At 40.0% G+C, this 20851-nt stretch overlaps 1 protein-coding gene across 1 annotated transcript in view; it reads right to left on the bottom strand.

The window, feature by feature from the left end:
- Positions 1–7742, bottom strand: part of LOC117484251 (solute carrier organic anion transporter family member 3A1-like) — a 66650-nt gene extending 58908 nt beyond the window's left edge. Inside the window, 1 exon segment of the mRNA XM_034132718.1 lies at positions 7398–7742. Coding sequence (XP_033988609.1) covers positions 7398–7559 — 162 coding nt within the window. The 5' untranslated portion in view covers positions 7560–7742.
- Positions 7743–20851: the final 13109 nt, after the last annotated feature.

The following is a 20851-nucleotide window of genomic DNA, read 5'->3' as shown; positions in this document are numbered from 1 at the left end:
TTGATATATTTATGATCCACGTCACGTATTCAGTTTCGGCGGCACTTCTTCCTGTTTGTCCAGAAGTCTTCTCATCAGGGCTCTATAAATAAAGAACTACGGCAGATGTGTAATATTTAATGCAGCCGAACCGTGTATTACAATGCCGTTATGTGATGACTTCCAAAGAGAAAAGCAAGAACACTCGGAATAAAGTATTATTTTATTTTTAAATGTTTTCGGATTTCACATCGCATAAAACACCATCTCCCAACGTGCATTGCGGCTAAAACATCCAATCAGCGAGCTGAGGATCTTTCCTACATCTGTTTTCCGGTATTGTTCCTGTAATGAGAGTTCACATTTATGCTACATTTCAAGATCGACTACACATCTTCAGAAACATAATTTGCTTCAGATATACTGTAACTCATAGCAATATTGTAACCATTAAGAAAAGCCAACTGCATTAAAAACCCAGTTAACAAACACTAGGTAAAGTATTTTTCCTTCAGTAATGAAGATGTAATTCCAATGTAGACACCAGAGATGGAGTACTCGAGTCCCTGGACTCGGACTCGAGTCGGACTCCAGTGCCGATTTCGGGACTCGTGACTCGACTCGGACTCGCGCACTGATTGACGCGACTCGGACTTGGACTCGTGAATTCTCGCACACGATGACTTGGACTCGGACTCGTGAATTATCGCGTACGCTGCCTTGGACTCGGACTCGTGAATTTTTCCCCCCCACGATGACTCGGACTCGACTTGTACATTGACGCTCCGACTTTGGACTCGGACTCGGACTCGAGCAAGTTTTCTATGGAGTCTGATGCCCTCTATCCTGGCGTGTGCACCGGCTGCGAGGCGAGTTCACGTACTGGGCCCTGCTATTCCAGTCTAAAGATGTCTAGAGACCACACCCCGCATCGTGCTGTATGCTTTCACACATTCTGCTTTCCACATTGGGAAAAGAGCAGCGCAAAATGCTCTATGTGGAAACAATATTGAAGAGAAGGCTCCGTAACACATTGCTCTAAACATCGAGTTCAGGACATATAGGCTGTCTTGAACACTATCATCAGAGTAACGTGATCTAATCAATACATAAAGATTCAGCCGATAACACGAAAGCACACGGCTACTTAACATGCAGAATGACGTCATTTTGCATGCTAAGTAGCCATGTGCTTTCTGGGGCTAAATCTTTATCAGTAAACCGATTTAACCGGTAAAAGTTCCTTCAAAATAAGAGTCCCGATCTTATTACTTTCAAAATAAAAGTGCAAAACGAAAACTTTACCATAGGAAAATATTGGCATACAAATATAATCACTTCTCTAAAAGTAACTAATTTTAAACATAGTTTATTTATATATAATAATAATAATAATATTAATATTAGTAATAAGCTTTATATTTGTATAGCACCTATTACAAGAATTGTAGCCAACTTCGCTTTACAGCAGTTCAATAGACAGATTAGTATAACAGACAGGATAAAAGCAATGTAGAGGAGCAGCTACATTTCAACACATATATCCCGAAGATTAAGACATGAAGACTTGTGACTCGGACTTGACTTGGACTCTTCTTAGGTGACTCGGACTTGGACTCGGACTCGAACACAGGTAATGATGACTAGGACTCGGACTCGACTCGGACACTCCTTGGGTGACTCGGACTGGACTCGGACTCGAACACAGTAATGATGACTCGGACTCGGACCTCGACTCTGACACTCCTTGTGTGACCTCGGACTTAGACTCGGACTCGACTACGACTCTCCCTTGGTGACTCGGACTTGGACTCGGACTCGAAGATGTGGTGACTCGAGAGTGACTTGGACTCGTGAATTCGGCTGGACTGGACACAACACTGGTTAGACACACCTGGGGTCACTGTTCAATCAGTTACGCTGAGCCATGCATTGTTTGGAACGTAAAAGGAACGAAGAAGACAAAGTGAAGTGACGTACCTTCCGGGTTCCACATGAAAACATTCCAGTGCAAAAACAAATCGCTAAATAAAAGATAAAACACTGGCATGTAATTTACGTTAGAATAAATAGAATGGTTTTGAATAATAGATGAGAGTCAAATCTATGTCACTTTACAGCCCCACCCACTTTTGGGGGAAACCAACGCTGTCATTTGAACGGCGATCAAGCCTGAAGCCACAGAGCTCTTCTTTTACTGTCCTTTCTTACAGAAACACGTAACTCTGGATTTGTTTTAATGTTTGAGGGTGCAATAAACGACACAGCAGCTTTTTGGCATGTTAAAACTATTATTTTCTGCCTCGCTCATGAGAGTAACAGCTGGCGAAATTACAGCCTCGCCTACTGATTTTAATTTAACCATATATCGAGCCCGATCGTCGATTTCAAATGTGTGCTCTCAAATGATATTTATAAATGACTATTATCATTATTATAAGCAAGACAATAAATGGCAAAGATATGTAGAAAATAAACGTATCTTAAATACGTTCATAACAAACGTAACGTGGGAGAAAATATGTTTCTAGAAGATATGTAGAAAATAAACGTATTTGAGATACGTTCATAACAAACGTAACATGGGAGAAAATATGTTTCTAGAAGATGTAGAAAATAAACGTATTTTGAGATACGTTCATAAACAAACGTAACATGGGAAAAAATATGTTTCTAGCTAAACGTAATTGAGAATGCAGTTTAGTTCTGTGGGAACGTAATTTTTAGGAGACAGGGTTGCCACACAGTACAAACTGACAGTGTGGAAATCTGTTCAATTTATCAACATTTACTGAACATCCAGTGCAAAGTGTACGTCTTATAATTATCAAAAGTGGCAATTCATACTCTGGCTTGGTGAGTAACGGATAGGTAATCAGGATAGGAAAGAAAAGGTTACTGTATTAGATAACAATTACTATTTAAAAAAATAAGTAATCAGAATACTGCTATATAAAGAAAAAAGAGATTACTAGCAGGATTACAGAGTTACAATACATTTTGAAATACATATGTTATAGGTAGATGTACTGATTTAAATGTCTTAATGGGTTTATATTTAGACTACTTGAATTTTTCGTAGGTGGACACCTGATTTCTTAAAAGTCCCATGTCATGGCCAATTTCTACTGATCATAAATTCCATTGTTGAGGTATACTAGAATAGATTTACATTGTGCAATGTTTTTGGGCTGCAGCACCCCCATCTGCGAGGCTCCACTAGCACCCGCCTAAAACGCATCTTTTTAGAATAGCCTTTACTAGATTTTCAAACCCCCACATTTTGCCATGCCGGCATAAATGTCACTGCTTTTATTCTGTTGTTTAATTACTTTAATTGTTGTTTTTTGTTTTTGTTTCACCCCTTTTTACTCTGTAGCACTTTGAGTTTTGTTTACGCGAATGAAAAGTGTCGCTTATAAATCAAATTGATTATTATTATTATTATTGATGAAAACAGACTTAGCTGTAATGCAGGTGATGCCTTAGCGGACAGTGTTGATCTTCAGTCATTATAGCTCTGCCGTCTCAAGTTTTACTGGAATTTGTTTGAAACAGGAAGAAGAAAAGCTTCTAAAAAGAGGAGAGATAAACACACCCTGTGAACCGAGAAAGAGGCTTGAATTAAAAAAAGACAGAGAATAAAGATTGATGACAAACAATATTTTATACAGGGGAATAATGGATCGGCAGTGTTTCCACAGTGCTTTTGTCGGCAGCGGGATTTTGCTAAAGGTGCACTTTTCGTTTGGGGATGCTGTTTTAAAGGGAAAATATACACTGCAGTCTTCAAGGTAACGCTAATGCACTTGAAAATTTGTGACTGGTGCAAAACACATTAAAACCAACTCACTACTGTTGGGTGGCCAAGCTGCAGTCTTCACCAAGGCAGGTTCTTCTTTTCCTAAACAAAGCCTCCTTTTTATCTCTAAAGTCTCAAGTCCTTTGCACTCAAGTCCAAAAGTCCAGACAGTGGATAAGTCCTGGGTCAAGTCCATGGTCCTAATCTTTAGTCATAATGTGCTCTCCTCCCAAATTAATGCCATTTTTGCCATTTCGTAACTAGTAATTAGTATGTTACAGGTTTTCTGTTTACACCTCTTAGATTTGTAAGCTATGGGAAACAAATTGATCTTTTGTAAAAATCGTTTCCAAACTGGTGCTGCTATGGTTCATGGCAACTTGTCTAGAAACTGTCGGAATGTTCCAGACAATTTGAACCTTAGGGATTTAGTCGACTTGCTGGGAATGATTGGCATTAACATTAATTAAGAAAATGAAGGGAGAGTTATTCCTTTTTGGCTTGAAAAAAACTAAAATGTGGTAATCGATTGGCTGTGGAGGGCATCAAGTATTTTCAAGTTCAAAAGGTCCATGTCAAAGTGAAAGGCAAGAGTCATTGGTGCTTAAGTCAAGTCAGTTTGCAAGTCTTTTTTTATATTGTTCAAGTCTAAAGTAACTTAGGTCCGACCCACACCTCTGATTTTTGTTGCTTTATCTTCCAAAACCACGCAAGCAAAATCTGCCTTTACATAGTCAAGAAAATTGTAGGTTATTTGTATTTACATACTGTATAGCTCGAATCACAGACAGAAGTTTCAGACTTTTCATATAGAAGAGGTCCATTTAACTGTAAGAAATCTCAAGAAAAACACTATTTGGAATAATACTGTTTATAAAGTCAGATCTAATGAGAGTCAAGCAGCTGACCTTGCCTCTGTTGTTAAATTCCTTCCTGGATTTTGTTGTATATGACTGAGAATGAAGGCGGGTAATTTGACAACTAGTGTTCTGTCCCTCATGAAGAATACAATGAAGACCCAAACGGCAATGTGCAATTATTTATAGTATCAAGACTTTGCTGCTGACGCCTTTCAGGGGCTTTGGGCTTTGATCAGGCAAATAATAATCCATGATTAAAGTGGGAACATTCATATTTTACACATTTACAGTAAGTGGTGAGGCCAACTCTGACTAATAAAATGAGTCAGTGGCCAATGTGGCCATGAGGGTTTGTGCAATAGGGTCGCCATTGTCAGTATGTTGCGTCTGTGTATTGTGTTTGTTCAAATGGGTGTATGACTGATGATATGTGTATGTCTCTTAATGTCCTACTATGTTTTGTATATGTACATGTATGCGGAACTGCAGGACGGAGTCCAGAACAAATTCCTACGGGGACATAAAGTATAATATACGTTTTTTGTATATATATACTTACATTTGTTGGATTTGTATCGTATCGTAATCGTATAATGCAGCGACGTGCAGTCAGTGGAGGCAGGAGAGGCAGAGCCTCACCTGTCATACTCCCAATGTAACGGAAAAAACAATTAAAGAAAAACTAAATAATAATAATAATAAAATGTCTCCACTGATCTTGTGTAAATGTGATTTATGTATGATTCCAATCGCATTTTATAGTCAAAATCAGCAAATTTGCCGAGCTCCGCTACGGGAGCGATGAGAAGTGAGGCAGGCACGAGCACTGCCTCTCGTAAGCCCACAGTAACTTGCTGGAGCGCGGGCACTAATTTAGCGCGGCCACTTATTTTGTGAGCACGCTCAAGCCATTTACTGTGGGGTGACGCATTCTGAAGTGAGGCAGAGCTCATCTGTGCCTCAATTCAGAATGTGTCACCCCACAGAAACTGGCTGGAAAGCGGGCCCTAAGCGCATGCCTGTTCCCATCTCACTGTAGGTCACCAATGTAATGTTTGTAGATCCCTTTATTACATTTATCCTCGCCATCCATAGTCTCTAAATAACTTATTTCACGTATATATGATATTTAGGCTCGTTGGTCTCATCATACAACGGCAAATCACCAGGAGAGGCAGCCATAACCTCTGCCGCACTGAAGGGGGCGCACGTGAGCCCACAGGTTCTTGTTGCTACTGTTATTCTACCGCAAACAACAAAGAAACTAGACTTTTGAAACTACAGGAAGATAAGCAGGACTTTTACAAAACAGTAATAGAGATTGTTGTCCAGAAGGATAGCATGGACTTATATTCAAGTCAAGGTAAGACCACAACTGTAATGAAAATGGGATCTTACTTAGAAAGAACAATCCAATATTTAGATTTTGGGTATCCTTTTGTTGATCGGTCTGTTTAAAATTAATCATAGCATCAGACTAAAAAAGCTTTTGAAAATAACAGAATATTTCGATTAAGGTCAAAATAGGCTATAATATTTTAAATCTGACTCTGAAAGAGTCAGTGCCTCACCAGCCATGAACCTCACCGCACGTCACTGGTATAATGTGGGTGGGCCACACAATTAATGACTGCTGTAGTTGGCTTTGGCCACATCATAAACAGCTGCCATTAAACTCAGTGCCCTTCAAAATCCATTCATCACATACGTACAGTTTTAGTACTTGGGTTTTCTAATATGTTTGGTGTTAGGGGGGTTGCTTTAACTTCACATTTGCTTTAACTTCACATTTCTAGTAAATTGTGCCTCCTGGATTCATTTTCTGTACGTCTTATCTCTAATATTGGCCTGTCCTTGACTTAACACATTCTTAGTTGACTAACTCTCAATTAATCGATTAGTTGATTCAATTGACATATCTGTAAAACTGAGTGTCTTCATAAAGATGATGCAAAAGCACCCCTTTAACCCTTGTGTTTACCATAGGTGCGCATATGTTTCTTAGAATAAATCAGCATGAAAATGCATGGACTAATCAGCTAAAGAAATCTTAGTCTAATGGGAATAAACAACCAATTAGTCGGTTTGTCGACTAACATGGGACAATCCCTCGATTTTGACAGCATTCTTACAATATCAAGCCAAAAAAAATCACAATATTGGACAAGACTGTGATTGGGAGTACACTGTAAATGAGAATAAAATATAGGGAGCTTTTCTGAAAACACTAAGATACAGTCGCTTCTGTTGTGATCACGTCAGCGCCTATATCCTCCAGTGTCAAAGGCCTCCTGCATTACCGAGGCTCCAGGCTGCAGAATGAAGCAGAGCCGGCAGGTTTGATAGACCTCCTGACCACTCGTTTCATAACCTGCTCCCCAACAGCTCGTCCGTATACTCTATGAAATTGTCCCATAACAACAACAACAACAACGTGGAGCCTTTACGGCCGCTGTGACGCGCTTTGTGTCATGCAGATGGTGCATAGGCCTGATGGATAATACGCAGCAAGTCATCAATCAGTGAGAGCACCGCGGTCCCATGGCTGCTGGAGGGTGTGATTATTCTAATGTGATCAGAATAATATGATTATTAACCGCATCAGTGAGAAGCGCCGCATCGTTACTCACTGTGTGTCTGTGTGCCGGTTTGAAGGGCGCTGCGTTAACCCGATGTTACCTGACAGATACTGACACATACGACGTTCACCAACATTGTGTCCGCGGTGGATCACTGCCCTGGGGGGGGGGACTCACCAGATAAGCGCCCACGGTGCCCTGTGCCAACATGAGAGCGCATTCCGACACCAGGAAAATCTTGATGTTGGAAAAACACGAGGTCTTCTTCTCCTGGTTGTCATCCTGCTCCGGCTCGTCCGTGCTGCTCCGCTCGGTGCAGATCTGGTTTTTAACCTGCATCCTTCGGGCTCAGGCTCCGGTCGGCTTGGACGGCATGAAACTGAACGGGTCCGGTCCGGCGGAGAGCATCTGGTAATAATGACGAGCTGCACTGCAGAACGAGTGCGAATCTCTTGTCAATAGCCCGTCTAGGCTGGAATACACAGCGAGAAATACTGCTGTCCACTCAGCATTACGCGCAGTCCGTCAGCGACCTCTCTGCTCTGTCCTGTCCAGCCAGTGCGTATCGACTACATCATATTTAAATACGTAGACTACGCATGTGTATGTATGACGGCTTAATACACGACGTAGAACTACAGGACGCCGCTTCACCACATCCGGTGTGTTGCATCTACTCCCAGGACCGGTACCGACTGGATTTTGGTTTCTCAGCCCGGTTCCGAACCGCAGCTCTGCGTCCTTCAGGCGGCGTTACGATGCTCCTCCTTCCCCTCTCCCCCCCCCTACCCTTCATCTATACACCAAACACAACGAGGGAGGTGTAATGTCCCCCCCTTCGTGTCAATGTGTTTTCCCACATCATCCTTTCACCTGTGCAGACTTTAATCATCGCCACATAAAAATGCATCAGGACACCCAGTGAAGGATGCCCCATAAGCACACACTGATAAATCAGCAGTGTAAGTGACACAGCGCATCTTTCACTTGTCAATAATGAATGTTCTGATATTACTTTGCAGATTTATAAAGCTGTAGAGCAATATGATTGTGACATGGTTTGCATTTCAAAGTGTAACTTTAAACCAAATCTTTGTAAAACGAGCAGATTTTCAATGTAGAATTCATTTGATTAAAGGCAAGGTTAACAACATATTTTATTTTTAAGTTTGGTCAATTTTGAGATAATTTGCTTAAGTAACATGCCGTATTGGAAACAAGTGAAAAGAAAACATTCCAAAAACACATTTAGGTGTTTGTCTATAGATTTCTCATAAATTAGCCAAAGTAAAAAATAGATAATGCCCCATGTGCATATTTTACATTACATTCCCAGAACTGTCTTCTCAACTGGAGAAGTTTCCTTTTGATATTAGTTCATTCATTTGTACTCCTCTGCACCTGTAGTGTTTTAAAAAAAAATGTACTTTTATAATACAGCTCTTTTAAGGTATTTTTCCATGATGAGTTGATTTCTTATACTGCATTTTTGCATATAAATGCATTTCAGTAGTACTAACATAAGCCATTTCTCCTATTTATATTCTTAAGGGGCTTATATCGTTCATGGTGGGTTGCAGTGAAACACAGATCCCCACAGCTTCTCTAATGGAGCTGCCAGGAGAAGTGGACTGAGGCAGCTTTATAGTAGGAATGTACTGCAAGAAGGTACAATGAAACTGAGGGAGTTGATGAAGATGCTCAGATCTCCTAGGATATGATATCTCGAACAAGAGGTGAACTGATTTGTTGACCGAGTAAAAATGTTTTCAGTATGAGTAATAAGAAAATAAGAAAAGCAGGTGGATAGATATATGCAACTACTGCTCTTTTTAACTGTTATATTGTGATACCATTGCTTTTCTCTTTAACACTTTACTGTACATGAAGTGCATTGGGGCTATATTACTGCTTCCTTATGTAAGTAAGTTAGTTCTATTATATTCCAAATAATAAAATAAAAAATCTGAAAAAATTAAAGGATAAGAAATGGTACACATAATGAAAATGATATGGAATGATGGTGTGAAAAAAAAAGATGATATGAATTATTAATAATTTAAAGATGCACACAATAAACAAAGTTAGAAAAAAAAGGAATGACAAATATTGCAAAGATTAATATATACATATAATATATATATATATATATTTATAGAAACAAATCCGTTACATAAATACGCATTCTGGTACACTCTGAGAAGAAAATAAATCAATCTATTACTACCCGACATAGCCTATTAATAATATTGTATGCCATTGTTTGTGTTTCACTTTTTTACCGCACCTCGGTAAATTGATCAACGGGGGGGGGGGTGCTAGTGACTTCAGTACCCACTTCAGTACCCCCGGGCCCATCGGGATTCGTCCGAACGATCCCGATGGCCAGGTTCCGCCCCTGGTAAAGGGTAGATAGCTCCCATTGTTCTGTTACCTGTCAATCAATCAAACCGGGGGTTATATTTCATTATGTGTTCATTTTTATCTGAAGTTGTACCCATGGATGTATAAAAGAATAGTTCTAAAACCTAGGGACCGCAAAGTTAGGTGCGGTCGAATAGTCCATTTAGCTTGAACCTTCCTAACGGAGTGAAATGACCTGGAAGTCCCTCAGTGGCAGCCATGATAAGTGCCGTTCAAAATTCTCTAAATGAAAAGGAAAAGGGCGGTTTTCAAACTTCCTTTAATAACCTCCTTAGCTTAGGAACCACTGGCCTCCCTACCGAAAGGAGAGGAGAAAAATGCTGCCCCACAATGCCTTGCGGCCCAGCGGCATTTGCCGTCACACAACATCGACCGTTCACGGAAACAACCGTAGATGAACGAGAATGAGATCATGAAAGTTACGGTGCTTATTAAGCATTTTAAAACGTATGTGGTAAGTTGCCAAAGTTGCTTTGTTTGAACGTTTCATCAGTATTATAATAAAAAGAGAAATATGAACGTTAGTTTTTACTGGAAATGATCAAATAAAGTCAACATTTCACAGTCTTTACTGAGTTGGTGTGGGGTTTGTTCAACTTTTAAAAGATGTTTGAATGGTGATAGATGTTAAGGACTACCGTTTATAATAAATACATTTGTATTCGATTTTAAGATCTTTTCATACATCATACGTATTGGGATCAGTTTGTGTATTAATGTGGACCGGAGGGAGAGGGGTGACTAGCATAAGTTTCACTTTCCTTTATTTATTTCAATCCAACTTTGGTCATGAAGAATATTTTTACTCTGTTGTCCCACGTTCATAAAGCATAAAACAAACAGCATCAGAGCACGGTGCAGAGTTCTCAGATGAGTTTAACAAGTAGTCCCTCGTTTCTTATTAAACATCCATGTTGTAGTCCGCTGTATAGAAAACTGTAGTTTTCCATAGTTTCCCCACAGCAGCAGACTGCACATTTATGACGTCCGCTGGCGCATCATAAAACACGTCGGATAGTGAAAGTGCCGTAGGATTCTCTAAAAGTACCGCAGTCCTCTTTTCCTAAATCCTTTTGAATTCATCCTATCCACTATCCCTTACCCCATGACGTTTCACTCAGAGGTCAAGGAATAGACGATAGGGTTAGAATTTAGGAGCTGATTTTTTGGACTATTCGAGACCGCAACCTCTTTCTCCGTGGGGACTTCCGGCAACAATCTTGATTCTAATTGGCCAAAGACTTCGAAAAAAACATCGGCAAAGATGTGTTAATTGAGAAGATGATCACTACTTGACAGAAGTGTTCAAAACCGTTATCGTCTCCGGTACTACTTCCAGTCCACGCCTACTTGCAATGCACAGCGTTAGAAAATCGGCCCTCCAAAATAAAAGTTTGACTTTTTTCCAAAATAAATTTAAAAAAATTTATTTAAAAGAAAATTTCACTCACACATCGTCGAAACGGGTCTGCGACCCACTTTTGGGTCGCGACCCACCAGTTGAGAACCACTGGTCCAAATGATCGAGAGCTCCTTTACACGCCGAGCGGTAGATGGTATCACCGGTAGTCGAACAGAGGAAGGACAGTCATCTGGACCAGAGAGAGTTTAGCAGATTAATGTGAATGAGGAACGATTCCTAATATAGAAATCTGAATCTAGGTTTAACCTGGTCTGAATTTTGTTGGTTGAGATCTCAGATTTGGCGGTAGAGCTGTTGAGCATGGACCGGTGAATTACAAGCGAAGTTTGGGTGGGACAATCGGACCGCTGTCCATTGGAGCTACAGCGAAATACATCGTGTTTTAATGGCGAGGGATTGCGTTTCCATGGAAACGGCAGGATGATGACACCGACCCATAATTAACGTAGAGCTGTTGGAGAGGCAAGGAACCATTAACCACTAGAGAATGCAATTCTTGAAGAAATTGCTAGTGGGAATGCTTTATGCTGAAAAGCTGACGCTAAACTGCTATGCTGAAATGTAATGTGTAAGAAGAAAGTGAAGAATTGAGATTGAAATGATACATGAACACTGGGGGCTTGAATGTGTGATGAGAGAAGAAAGAAAGTAAAAAGGCTTGGAAAAGCAGCAGAATATTTGAACTGCAAACCTTTGAACTAACTTGATGGCGAATGATCTGTCGGCATGTCAACGGCATTTGATGATATCCCATAATACGCTTAGATGCGTTGATGGCTGCATCGTTACCAAACCTGTGAAGTTTTGGGCCGTTTGGAGCATTTTCACTGAAGTTATGAGAAAACCGTGTTTCATGGTGAGCATTGTGTTGCCATGGAAAAGGACAAAACAAAGAATTTATTTTCTCCGCCGTCTTAGGTCTTTTGGGGCGAGCAGAGAAATTCTTCTGTTGTTCTTTACATCTGTGATCATGTCCATTCTACAGTACTGCAATAATACCTGGTACAAATGTTTGTCAGCAGCTTTAAAATCAGAACTGCTCCACCTGTTAAAAATCTGCTCAAAGATTGTTGGTCAACCCTGTCAGAGACTCTTTGACTCAGCCTATCATAACAACCTAGTGAGGCTGTCCAACAACATAATCTCTGACCCAAACCATGTTCTGAACAGTGAATATGAACTGCTACCATCTAATCGGAGATACAGGGTCCCACGATTCAATAAGGTCAGACTGAAGCACTCCTTTGTGCATCAGTCAATCCTCTCAGTAAATACAGAGCTGAATCCCAGATCAAATGCACGCTGAAGGCTCTTTGAGCATGTTTTCTCTCACTGATTGTGCTGTTATGTTAAATGTTTGTTGTTTGTGTTTCATGTATTTATGTCTGGATATTTGTCTGTTGATGTTGAAGAAATCTCAAAACTGTCCCGTAGATGTCTTCATGGCTGGACTGTTAGCACACATGTGAAGTTTGAGCACTTTTTGAACATTTTCATAGGAGTTATAGCGACATTGTCTTTTATGGCGAGGGATGCGTTTCCTTGGAACACCCCATAATTGACGTAGAGCTGTTGAGGGCTGGACCGTTAACCATTATCTGAAGTCTGGTGCTGTTTTGACCCTTTTCATAGGCGTTACGACAACATCGTGTTTTATGGTGAGGGATGCGTTTCCATGGAAACGGCATATGGTGAGATGTCAGATTTGACGTAGAGCTGTTGAGGCATGGAGAGGTGATATACAGGTGAAGATTGTGGGACGACCGGACTGTGTCCATTGGAGTTACAGCAACATCGTGTTTTATGGCGAGGGATGCGTTTCCATGGAAACGGCATATGAAGACACCCCATAATTGACGTAGAGCTGTTGAGGGCAGGACCATTAACCATTATCTGAAGTCTGCTGCTGTTTTATGGCGAGGGATGCATTGCCATAGTAACACCACATTACGTAACATCAGATTTGATGTAGAGCTGTTATGTGTTAACCATTACCTGAAGTCTGCTGCTCTGAGCATGTCAGTTGGAGTTATGACATCATCGTGTTCCATGACACAGGTGTTTATATTTGAGCTAACGACGTGTCCAGAGATCAAAGGTTTCCATGGTGATGTGCAGTAATCAGTGAGAGGAGAGCATTTTCATTGTTCTGAATGAGAGATAAACTTCTTACATGTGAACATTTTGTTGAAGAACCGTAACAGATTTCAAAGCGTGAAGCATGTCAAGGAAGTGAGCATCTGAAGTGTACTTTTTTGTGTACTTTCGGGTTAATTATGTGGCATTTTTGGCAGATTAACTAAAGGTGTATGGCTGCTGTGGTGGGGAAAGATGAGGCTGAACTTACAATGGGGTTTAATGGAGACATGTTGAACGTTTTTGTCACTTCATGCCCTCAAGAGGAATTTTGTTTAATTATTTTGCTTCATTTTTTTTAATTTTTCAAGCTAGGAAATGTTTTCCTACGTTTGTCAGGAATATAGGGTTTGGGAATCATGGCAGGTTTAAAAGAAAATATGAAGGCAAAATTAAATCTTTCCTCCACTCTAGCTGTGACATCACACACTCTAAAATCTGAAGAAGGCCTCTTTACCAAGGTCTGAACAATGTTTAATATCTCTAAAAGTAAGAATCAGATTTAACAGTTGTGTTAGACGAATAATGTCAGAAAGATGTGTAACATTTTAAAGTTGGAATGAGGTTTCTGAGTGAAAGTATGAAGGAACAGTTAGCAGTTGAAGTCGCATGTAGATTTTCAAGTCTGAAGAGTTTCTCCATTGACTTCCATGTTAGAAATGTGATGAATTATGGGATGTATCTCTGGAATTATGAAAGTTATGAATGAGAAAAGTAATAGCCATCGATTCCCGACCGAGCTGAACGTTTTGATGTTTGAACGGGGTTTCTGCGATGTGGAATGTGGGAGCAGAAGAGGAGCAAAATAACCCGGCGGAATAATAAAGAATTTCGTGCGTCGTAGAACAAGTAGTTGGAATGCTGTATCAGCATTCCCACTAAATAAGCGAGAAATTGATTTAACTCCTGTTAAACAATAACTGTGAATTTATTTCCTTTTATTTAAAATTAGAAATCAAATGTGATCATACACCAACGCAGTTTTTAAAGATATACATTTTTCAACACAGAATCATTTACCAAAATTACACCATATCCAATCATTTTACGAGTCAGAAAATGCTATCTGTTCATTGCAGTTATTTTTATTGAATTAAATTACCATGAGCTCAACATAATTATGTAGAGTACAAGTCCACAGCCAAGAAAATGTTATTTGCATGTCATTTTATTTATAAGTATGGAATTATAACACTGGAGTTTGTTATTATTTACTATAACTTGATCATTCTATTTCAGTTTGTGGGCTACAGCCAGTTTATGGTAGCAGCAGGTTAACAGCTTCATCCTCTGAACGTGTGTACTGTCTGTTCAAAAATCTGCAGGAATCCAGAACACAGACAAAAAACATAACCCCCTTCACATCTCAACTATTGTAAATGTTACGGGTCCCCGATATGACCACAGTAGCAGTGATGAAACCTGTATTAAGCAGGTGAAACAGGAGCATGAGGACACAGTGTTTCCTTGCAGATAGCTTCTCTGGTTGTTTTATTGCACAACAAAATCATGTAAACATATTATGTAAATAACCCAATTTGTGTTCTGTGAAACTGAAAAGGATATTACATTGTTTTTGTTACTTTCGTTGCAGTTGTATATAGTCTTAAATGTAATTTAGGTTAACTTCCTATTTTATTTAGATGCTTTTATTTTGAAGGCGAGTTTACGCTGTTGACAGGAAGTTGTTGTTGCTATGGAAACAACATGATGGTATCTGATATCTTCTACATATAAAGACGGAGAAAGTAAAGAATAAAGTTTATGTTTAAATGTTAGCACCCCCCGAAGAGGCACAAGCACTTACAGATGGAGCATCTTATTTCAGACTCCAGCTTACTGCTTCCTGCCTACTACCTGCCAGTTACCTGCCTAAGACCTGCCAAAGACCAGTATCTGGGAATGTTAAGCCCTCCCACTATTTTCCAAGAGGGCGTTGCCAGATTTTCAATTTCAGGATTTAACCAGGAGATGGCGCTTCCTTCACAAAAACAGGAAGACAACTTTTGTTTTTAATGCCCCAAGAGCAATACAAACACTTGGTAAAAAAATCCTGAGTGAGGCTTTCATAAATTGCATTTAGCTGACGCTTTTATCCAAAGCGACTTACTATTTAATAAATGATAAATGATTATTCATAACAAATATGAGTGATGTGTGATTATTATTCATGCTATATACTGATATAGGGCTAAGTAAGCAATCAATCCTGCAAATTAACCCTTAGTTGTTCAATATATTTATTCAGACAATGTGAGTAGAAATACAGAAATTCTGCTCCCACCTAAGGCCAACGTTGCAATATTACAACATTTCCCTAAAAACTTACCAAAACGTAAACATTTTTAAAACTCTTTCATTTCTGCTCCAGAGGCCAGGGGTTAAATTGGGATTTGATATGTGGGGGGGCTCTGTTAGAAAGTGCGACGGGGGGGGGGGGGGGGGGGGAGAGAGTTAGACGCTCGTGAATTGTCAACCGGGGGGGGGGGTGTTGTCGGCCGTAAGCGAACCGGGCCGTTGGCGTCCGGCCGTTCTGTGATTCTCCAGAACTCACAGCTGGCCAGGGATAAGTCCCGACTCTCCCGACGGCCAATCCGTGCCTCCCCTGACTGCACGTTGCTGACACACACCGCTGCAAACCAAAGCAATGCTTTTTGCTCCCAAGTCAGCGTCCTCCTCTTGCCTCTCCATTGACACCCTTTATGGCGTTTCTGTTGAGTTTGTTGATACCTACAAATATCTGGGCTTTTGGTTGGACAGTAATCTGAACTTTAAACACCATATTGAAGTTTTAACAAAGAAATTGAAATTCACTCTTGGCTTCCTTTACAGACTTAAATGTTGTTTTTCAATTTCATATCCCGTAAAAGGTTGGCTCTTCTGGCTTATTCCTGTCCCAGCTGGACCACGGTGATACAATCTATAGATTTGCCTGTCCCACTGTTTCGGCCAAACTTGACCCACTTTACCATGCTGCACTGCGTTATATATCAAATGCACCTATGGTCCTCACTTAACTATGCGTAGGATGCAGCATTGGTTTTTATTAATGTATAAAGCCATTTTAGGTAAGCTTCCACTGTACATAGTTGTCAGATTTGCCCCAGTTTGTTGACTCTTACAACCTCAGATCCAGTGCCTGGATACGGTTCCAGGTACCTGCTGTGCGGACTGAGGCTGGAAAAAGAACTTCAGACTTGTGCTAATTGACGGAAAATATTCCTAAAACGTCCAAATAGTCACAGCAGGGATTTGCCACTGTGCCAATACAGTTGATCTGTGTGTCTACAAAGAAAGCTTTTCATTTGCTAGATGGCTGATGTAGCTATTTGGATTACTTTTGAAAGATGCAGTTGGGAATATTTCCCTCAACCTGCTTTGTTATTTTCAGAAAAGTGAAACTTAAATAGGCCTATAAAATGATAGAATTTAAAAGAGTCTTGAAAAAGCATGGTGATGGCAATAAATGCATTAATGAATCACCCAAAATCTACAGAATACATTTAATTTTAAGGGGAGCAGTTACTGAGAAGTATATAATGAGAACTGCTACCAATGGTGGCCTATTTAGTTTATTAAGAAATACATATTTTTAGCTTATTTCAGACTCCAGACTTACATACATTCCCGCCTAAGGATAATATTCCCACAGTGCAGCATAATGTACAGTATCACACTGTATTACAAATTCAAAGTAAATGACTGTGGGTAATACAGCAATTTACTGCCTAGATTACAGATTTTGTTTACAGTGTATGTTGCATGTTTTAAATGTATTGTTTTTATTTTTTATTAGCCTTTATTTATACAGGTGTAAAAATCTCATTGAGACACAAGGTCTCATTTGCAGAGAGACCTGTCAGTGGTAACCACTACCAACACAAAGTTACAGACAGACAGGACACTAAACACAGAGGCAACAATAAAATACAACATCGTAAAAAAGTAGTCATTGAAATCCATATAAAGTATTCAGATATAGCAGGTGCAAACACCCACAGATGATGTATTTACTTATTTAAAATGAAATGTGTTTTAGATTGACTTTTAAAAAAATCTAACTAACTACAGATGAAAAATAGCCTCTTGGCTAACTCTAAGAAGAAAGGGTGAGACATACTGTATCTGTACTTAGTGCCAAATAGCTAAGCAGTATTCACTCAGAGGGGGGTAGGTACTAAATGGCCACCCATTTACATGTAGGCAAACAAATTCAAAAGATCAACAATACAGTAGGGGGGGTGGGGGATGGTGAACGGTTATGGTCAATGTTTGTAAACACAATCCCCAGGATGTGTCCTTATCAACCAAAATAGAAAAGTGCAGATATTACACTCAGACCCATCTGAAAAGTACCTTATAAAATGATAGAATTTAAAAGAGTCTTGAAAAAAGCATGGTGATGGCATAAAATGCATTAATGAATCCCAAAATCTACAGAATACATTTAATTTAAGGGGAGCAGTTTACTGAGAAGTATATAATGAGAACTGCTACCCAATGGTGGGCCTATTTAGTTTTATTAAGTCACCTTAATTCATGTCAGTAAAAACATCTCAGGTCAGTAACACTGAAAGCTAAATGTGCAATACCATGTTCAGCTATGTTAACTATTTAGTAATGTTATTGTTGTTACAACAGAAGATGTTTTTCTTTATATTGAAGTTAAATGCATCAATCTGGTGCACTTTTGAGGTCAAAATTAAGAGATTTATGGATACCGCGGGAAAAAGCTGCAGTACATAAGCTGAGCTGTACGTAGCGCTGTAACTTCCTCCCAAAAAGCAGCCTTCTGTTTATTCAACGTGGTGGGGGCCGAGGGAACCGGGCAGAGTTTTTCGTCCGTCAACGTGTGTGAAAGTTTAAATCTTCCTTATTGAGCTTTAAAACAAATGAATAACAACTATATATAATAATAAAATAAACACCGGTTGTTGTTTTATGCCTGCTGTAACGTTAAATACTTACTCCCGTTCTCTCCGCTTAAGTAATTATGCCGTTACAAGCTTCATAGTTGTATTTATCATCTAAATTTGCCGAAACAAGTTTAATAGTTCTGAAAGCCAAGACTTTGTTTATTTGAAATCAGATGAAACAAACTGTAACGTGACCCTGCCGTGTTATCTATGATTACTATGCCTTACTGTACATTCATAATTTCACGCCGGAGGGAATGGGCGGCGCTGCGGAGGAGCAGATTGCGAAGTGAGAGGTGCCTGTCATCTTCCCTTTATAAGCTTCACAAATGTATTTATCGTGTGATTTTGGAAATAAAAGTTTCCATATTCTAAAAGCCAAGACTTTGTTTATATATTATACCTGGGTGCTATGACGTCAGAAGGAGTTACCGTAAATGAGAGCTGCCGTAAAAGTGTTTCTAGGATTTCTAAACGAACTATTACAGCTGTTAGAAAGCATTAAATAAAAAGTAACGAAAGAGATAAGGAGGAGAAAAAGGTTTAAGGAAGTAAGCAAGGAATACATAATGTCGAAATCCTCTGTTTCACTGCGATGTCGAACATTGAAGACAGAGGACGGCGGTCCCCCAATCTACACAGCGGGAGAACGAAGATCAAAAGCAGATCGGAAGAGACATCACGATCTTTCCCACATTAGTGCAATTCACCTATACTTACCCCAATAAAAGAACCCAATAAAAACAGTTGTTAAATAATAGTGAAGTCACATTGTAATAATAACTCATCCTCTCGGTTTGAGTGTTCTTTTTCTGCTTTCTGACTATTTCTCATTGTGGGGAAAAATAACACCCAGGGTCCTGATCGTTTAATGAAGTTGAATACAGAATATTCATATTTGTCAGTGATTTCATGTCAATTTGGCGAACATAATCATAAATGATCGTGGTGAAAATGATGATTAAATTAGGATTACAAATCCGGGAGAGCCGGCTGGCATTTCCTCTCGTTCGTTTTTTTCCGACTAAACAACATTATTTTGTTAAATAACAACATGGTGATGTTTTGTAAATGATTACATGTCTTATTTAGCACAGACTATGATCCTATCCGTGACATATGGATCTTAACAAAGATCCGCTATACATTAGTACCAGACATACTGTACATCCAGCTTACTGTATCGAAGTTGATTTCACATGAGCTCCAGTGTGGAACCCCCACTGCACCCCCTGGTGGATCAATGATCCCATGGCAGCTGGCTTCACAATAATTACATTTATTTATCACAGGGGCGGTATCAAGTCAGACTGGGGGCCGGCTCTTCATCACGAACCGATACAGGGCCGATCACGGACCGTGCACTAGCCAATCACGACCCTCGCGTTTCAAACTGTCTGAAATAAGATGCTCCATCTCTACATTGAGTCTGGAGATTCAATAAATTCTAAATCATCAGTAAAGTCTACGACCATATTTCGGATGGATGAAATGCATAAAATTGAAAGTTAATATGTATGCTACATATTAACTTTGAATGTTATGCATTTCAGTTCTTCATTAACATTACTTAATTAACACTTCACTTTCCTAACACAGTTCCACTAACATACATTCACTGTCGATTGTTATTTTTTAATACTCTTTGCGGAATTTGGCCGAGCAAAATGTCCTGGTTTGCCGTACAGCCAATGCGTGACGTCATTAGTAAGCGCAAACGGACCCCGTGCTGATCTGGTAGGCCGTGCACATCTGGCACCTACACCGGTACTACCCCGAGCGAGCCGAGGCGTGCTAAAACCCTGTAGTGGAAATGCGGCTTAAGACTAAAGTTAACTATCTAAACACTCAGAGAGTCCTTTACCTCACTGAGCTGGTGTTATCTGACAGGAGAGGGATCTCTTCCACCTTGTTTCTTGAAAACAGCTCTTTATATCCGTTAGCATAGCTAGCTAACCAGATGCTAACAACAACAATCCCCGGTACGGGTGCTCTCTCTCTCGCTCGAGCACTCACACAGAGCCGAGCTTGAATGAAACACAGAGACCCATAAGTACTTGTACTGTACTGTATCATATTATTTTCGATGGCTTTATTGTATGATCAGTATGACAGATCGCCACTGGGCTTTTCAACTAAAGACACAGCCACGGGCACTGCAATTTTTGAAGTGCCTGAGCGGCGTTCTGGTGCGCTCAGACAGCACTACACCCCTGATCCTCGGCATCACGGATGTCCGAGTTATCCAGTGTGTCGATTTCACCGGGCATTTCATCGGACGTCTGCAGTGCCACGGCTAGTTGTTGTTCTAGATAGCGTTCAATCATGTCCAGACTGCTGTTCCAGCTAATCAAATCAAATCAATATTTTTAGACGCCCTGTGCCGTCTGTAGGAGCCACATTTGAAGTATTTTTTCTGTGTTTATTACGGTACATGGTTTTTGAGTCACTATAGGTGGTGGGCGTGTCAAAGGATTTGTGTGGTGACGTTTGCGGTTATATCCGGTTGCTTTTACCTGCGCACTTTGTGATAGATGGAGGGGGAGTGAGCTGGAGAAGGACAATTTTTGTTGACCGCACGCACACACGCATGCACGCATAAAAGAATATACATATGGATATGGACTATTGAACTTTTGCTTTGAAAATAAAAGGTCAAACGCATACTGTTGGAAAGACTGAGTTTTTGCGCATCCACAATGTTTTTCTCTTGTTTAGTCCGTCGCGGCACT

Source organism: Trematomus bernacchii, unplaced genomic scaffold, assembly GCF_902827165.1.
Source record: "Trematomus bernacchii unplaced genomic scaffold, fTreBer1.1, whole genome shotgun sequence".
NCBI classification, from domain to species: Eukaryota; Metazoa; Chordata; class Actinopteri; order Perciformes; family Nototheniidae; genus Trematomus; species Trematomus bernacchii.
Note: the sequence above shows the minus strand (reverse complement) of the source record. Positions and strands in the feature narration are given on the sequence as shown.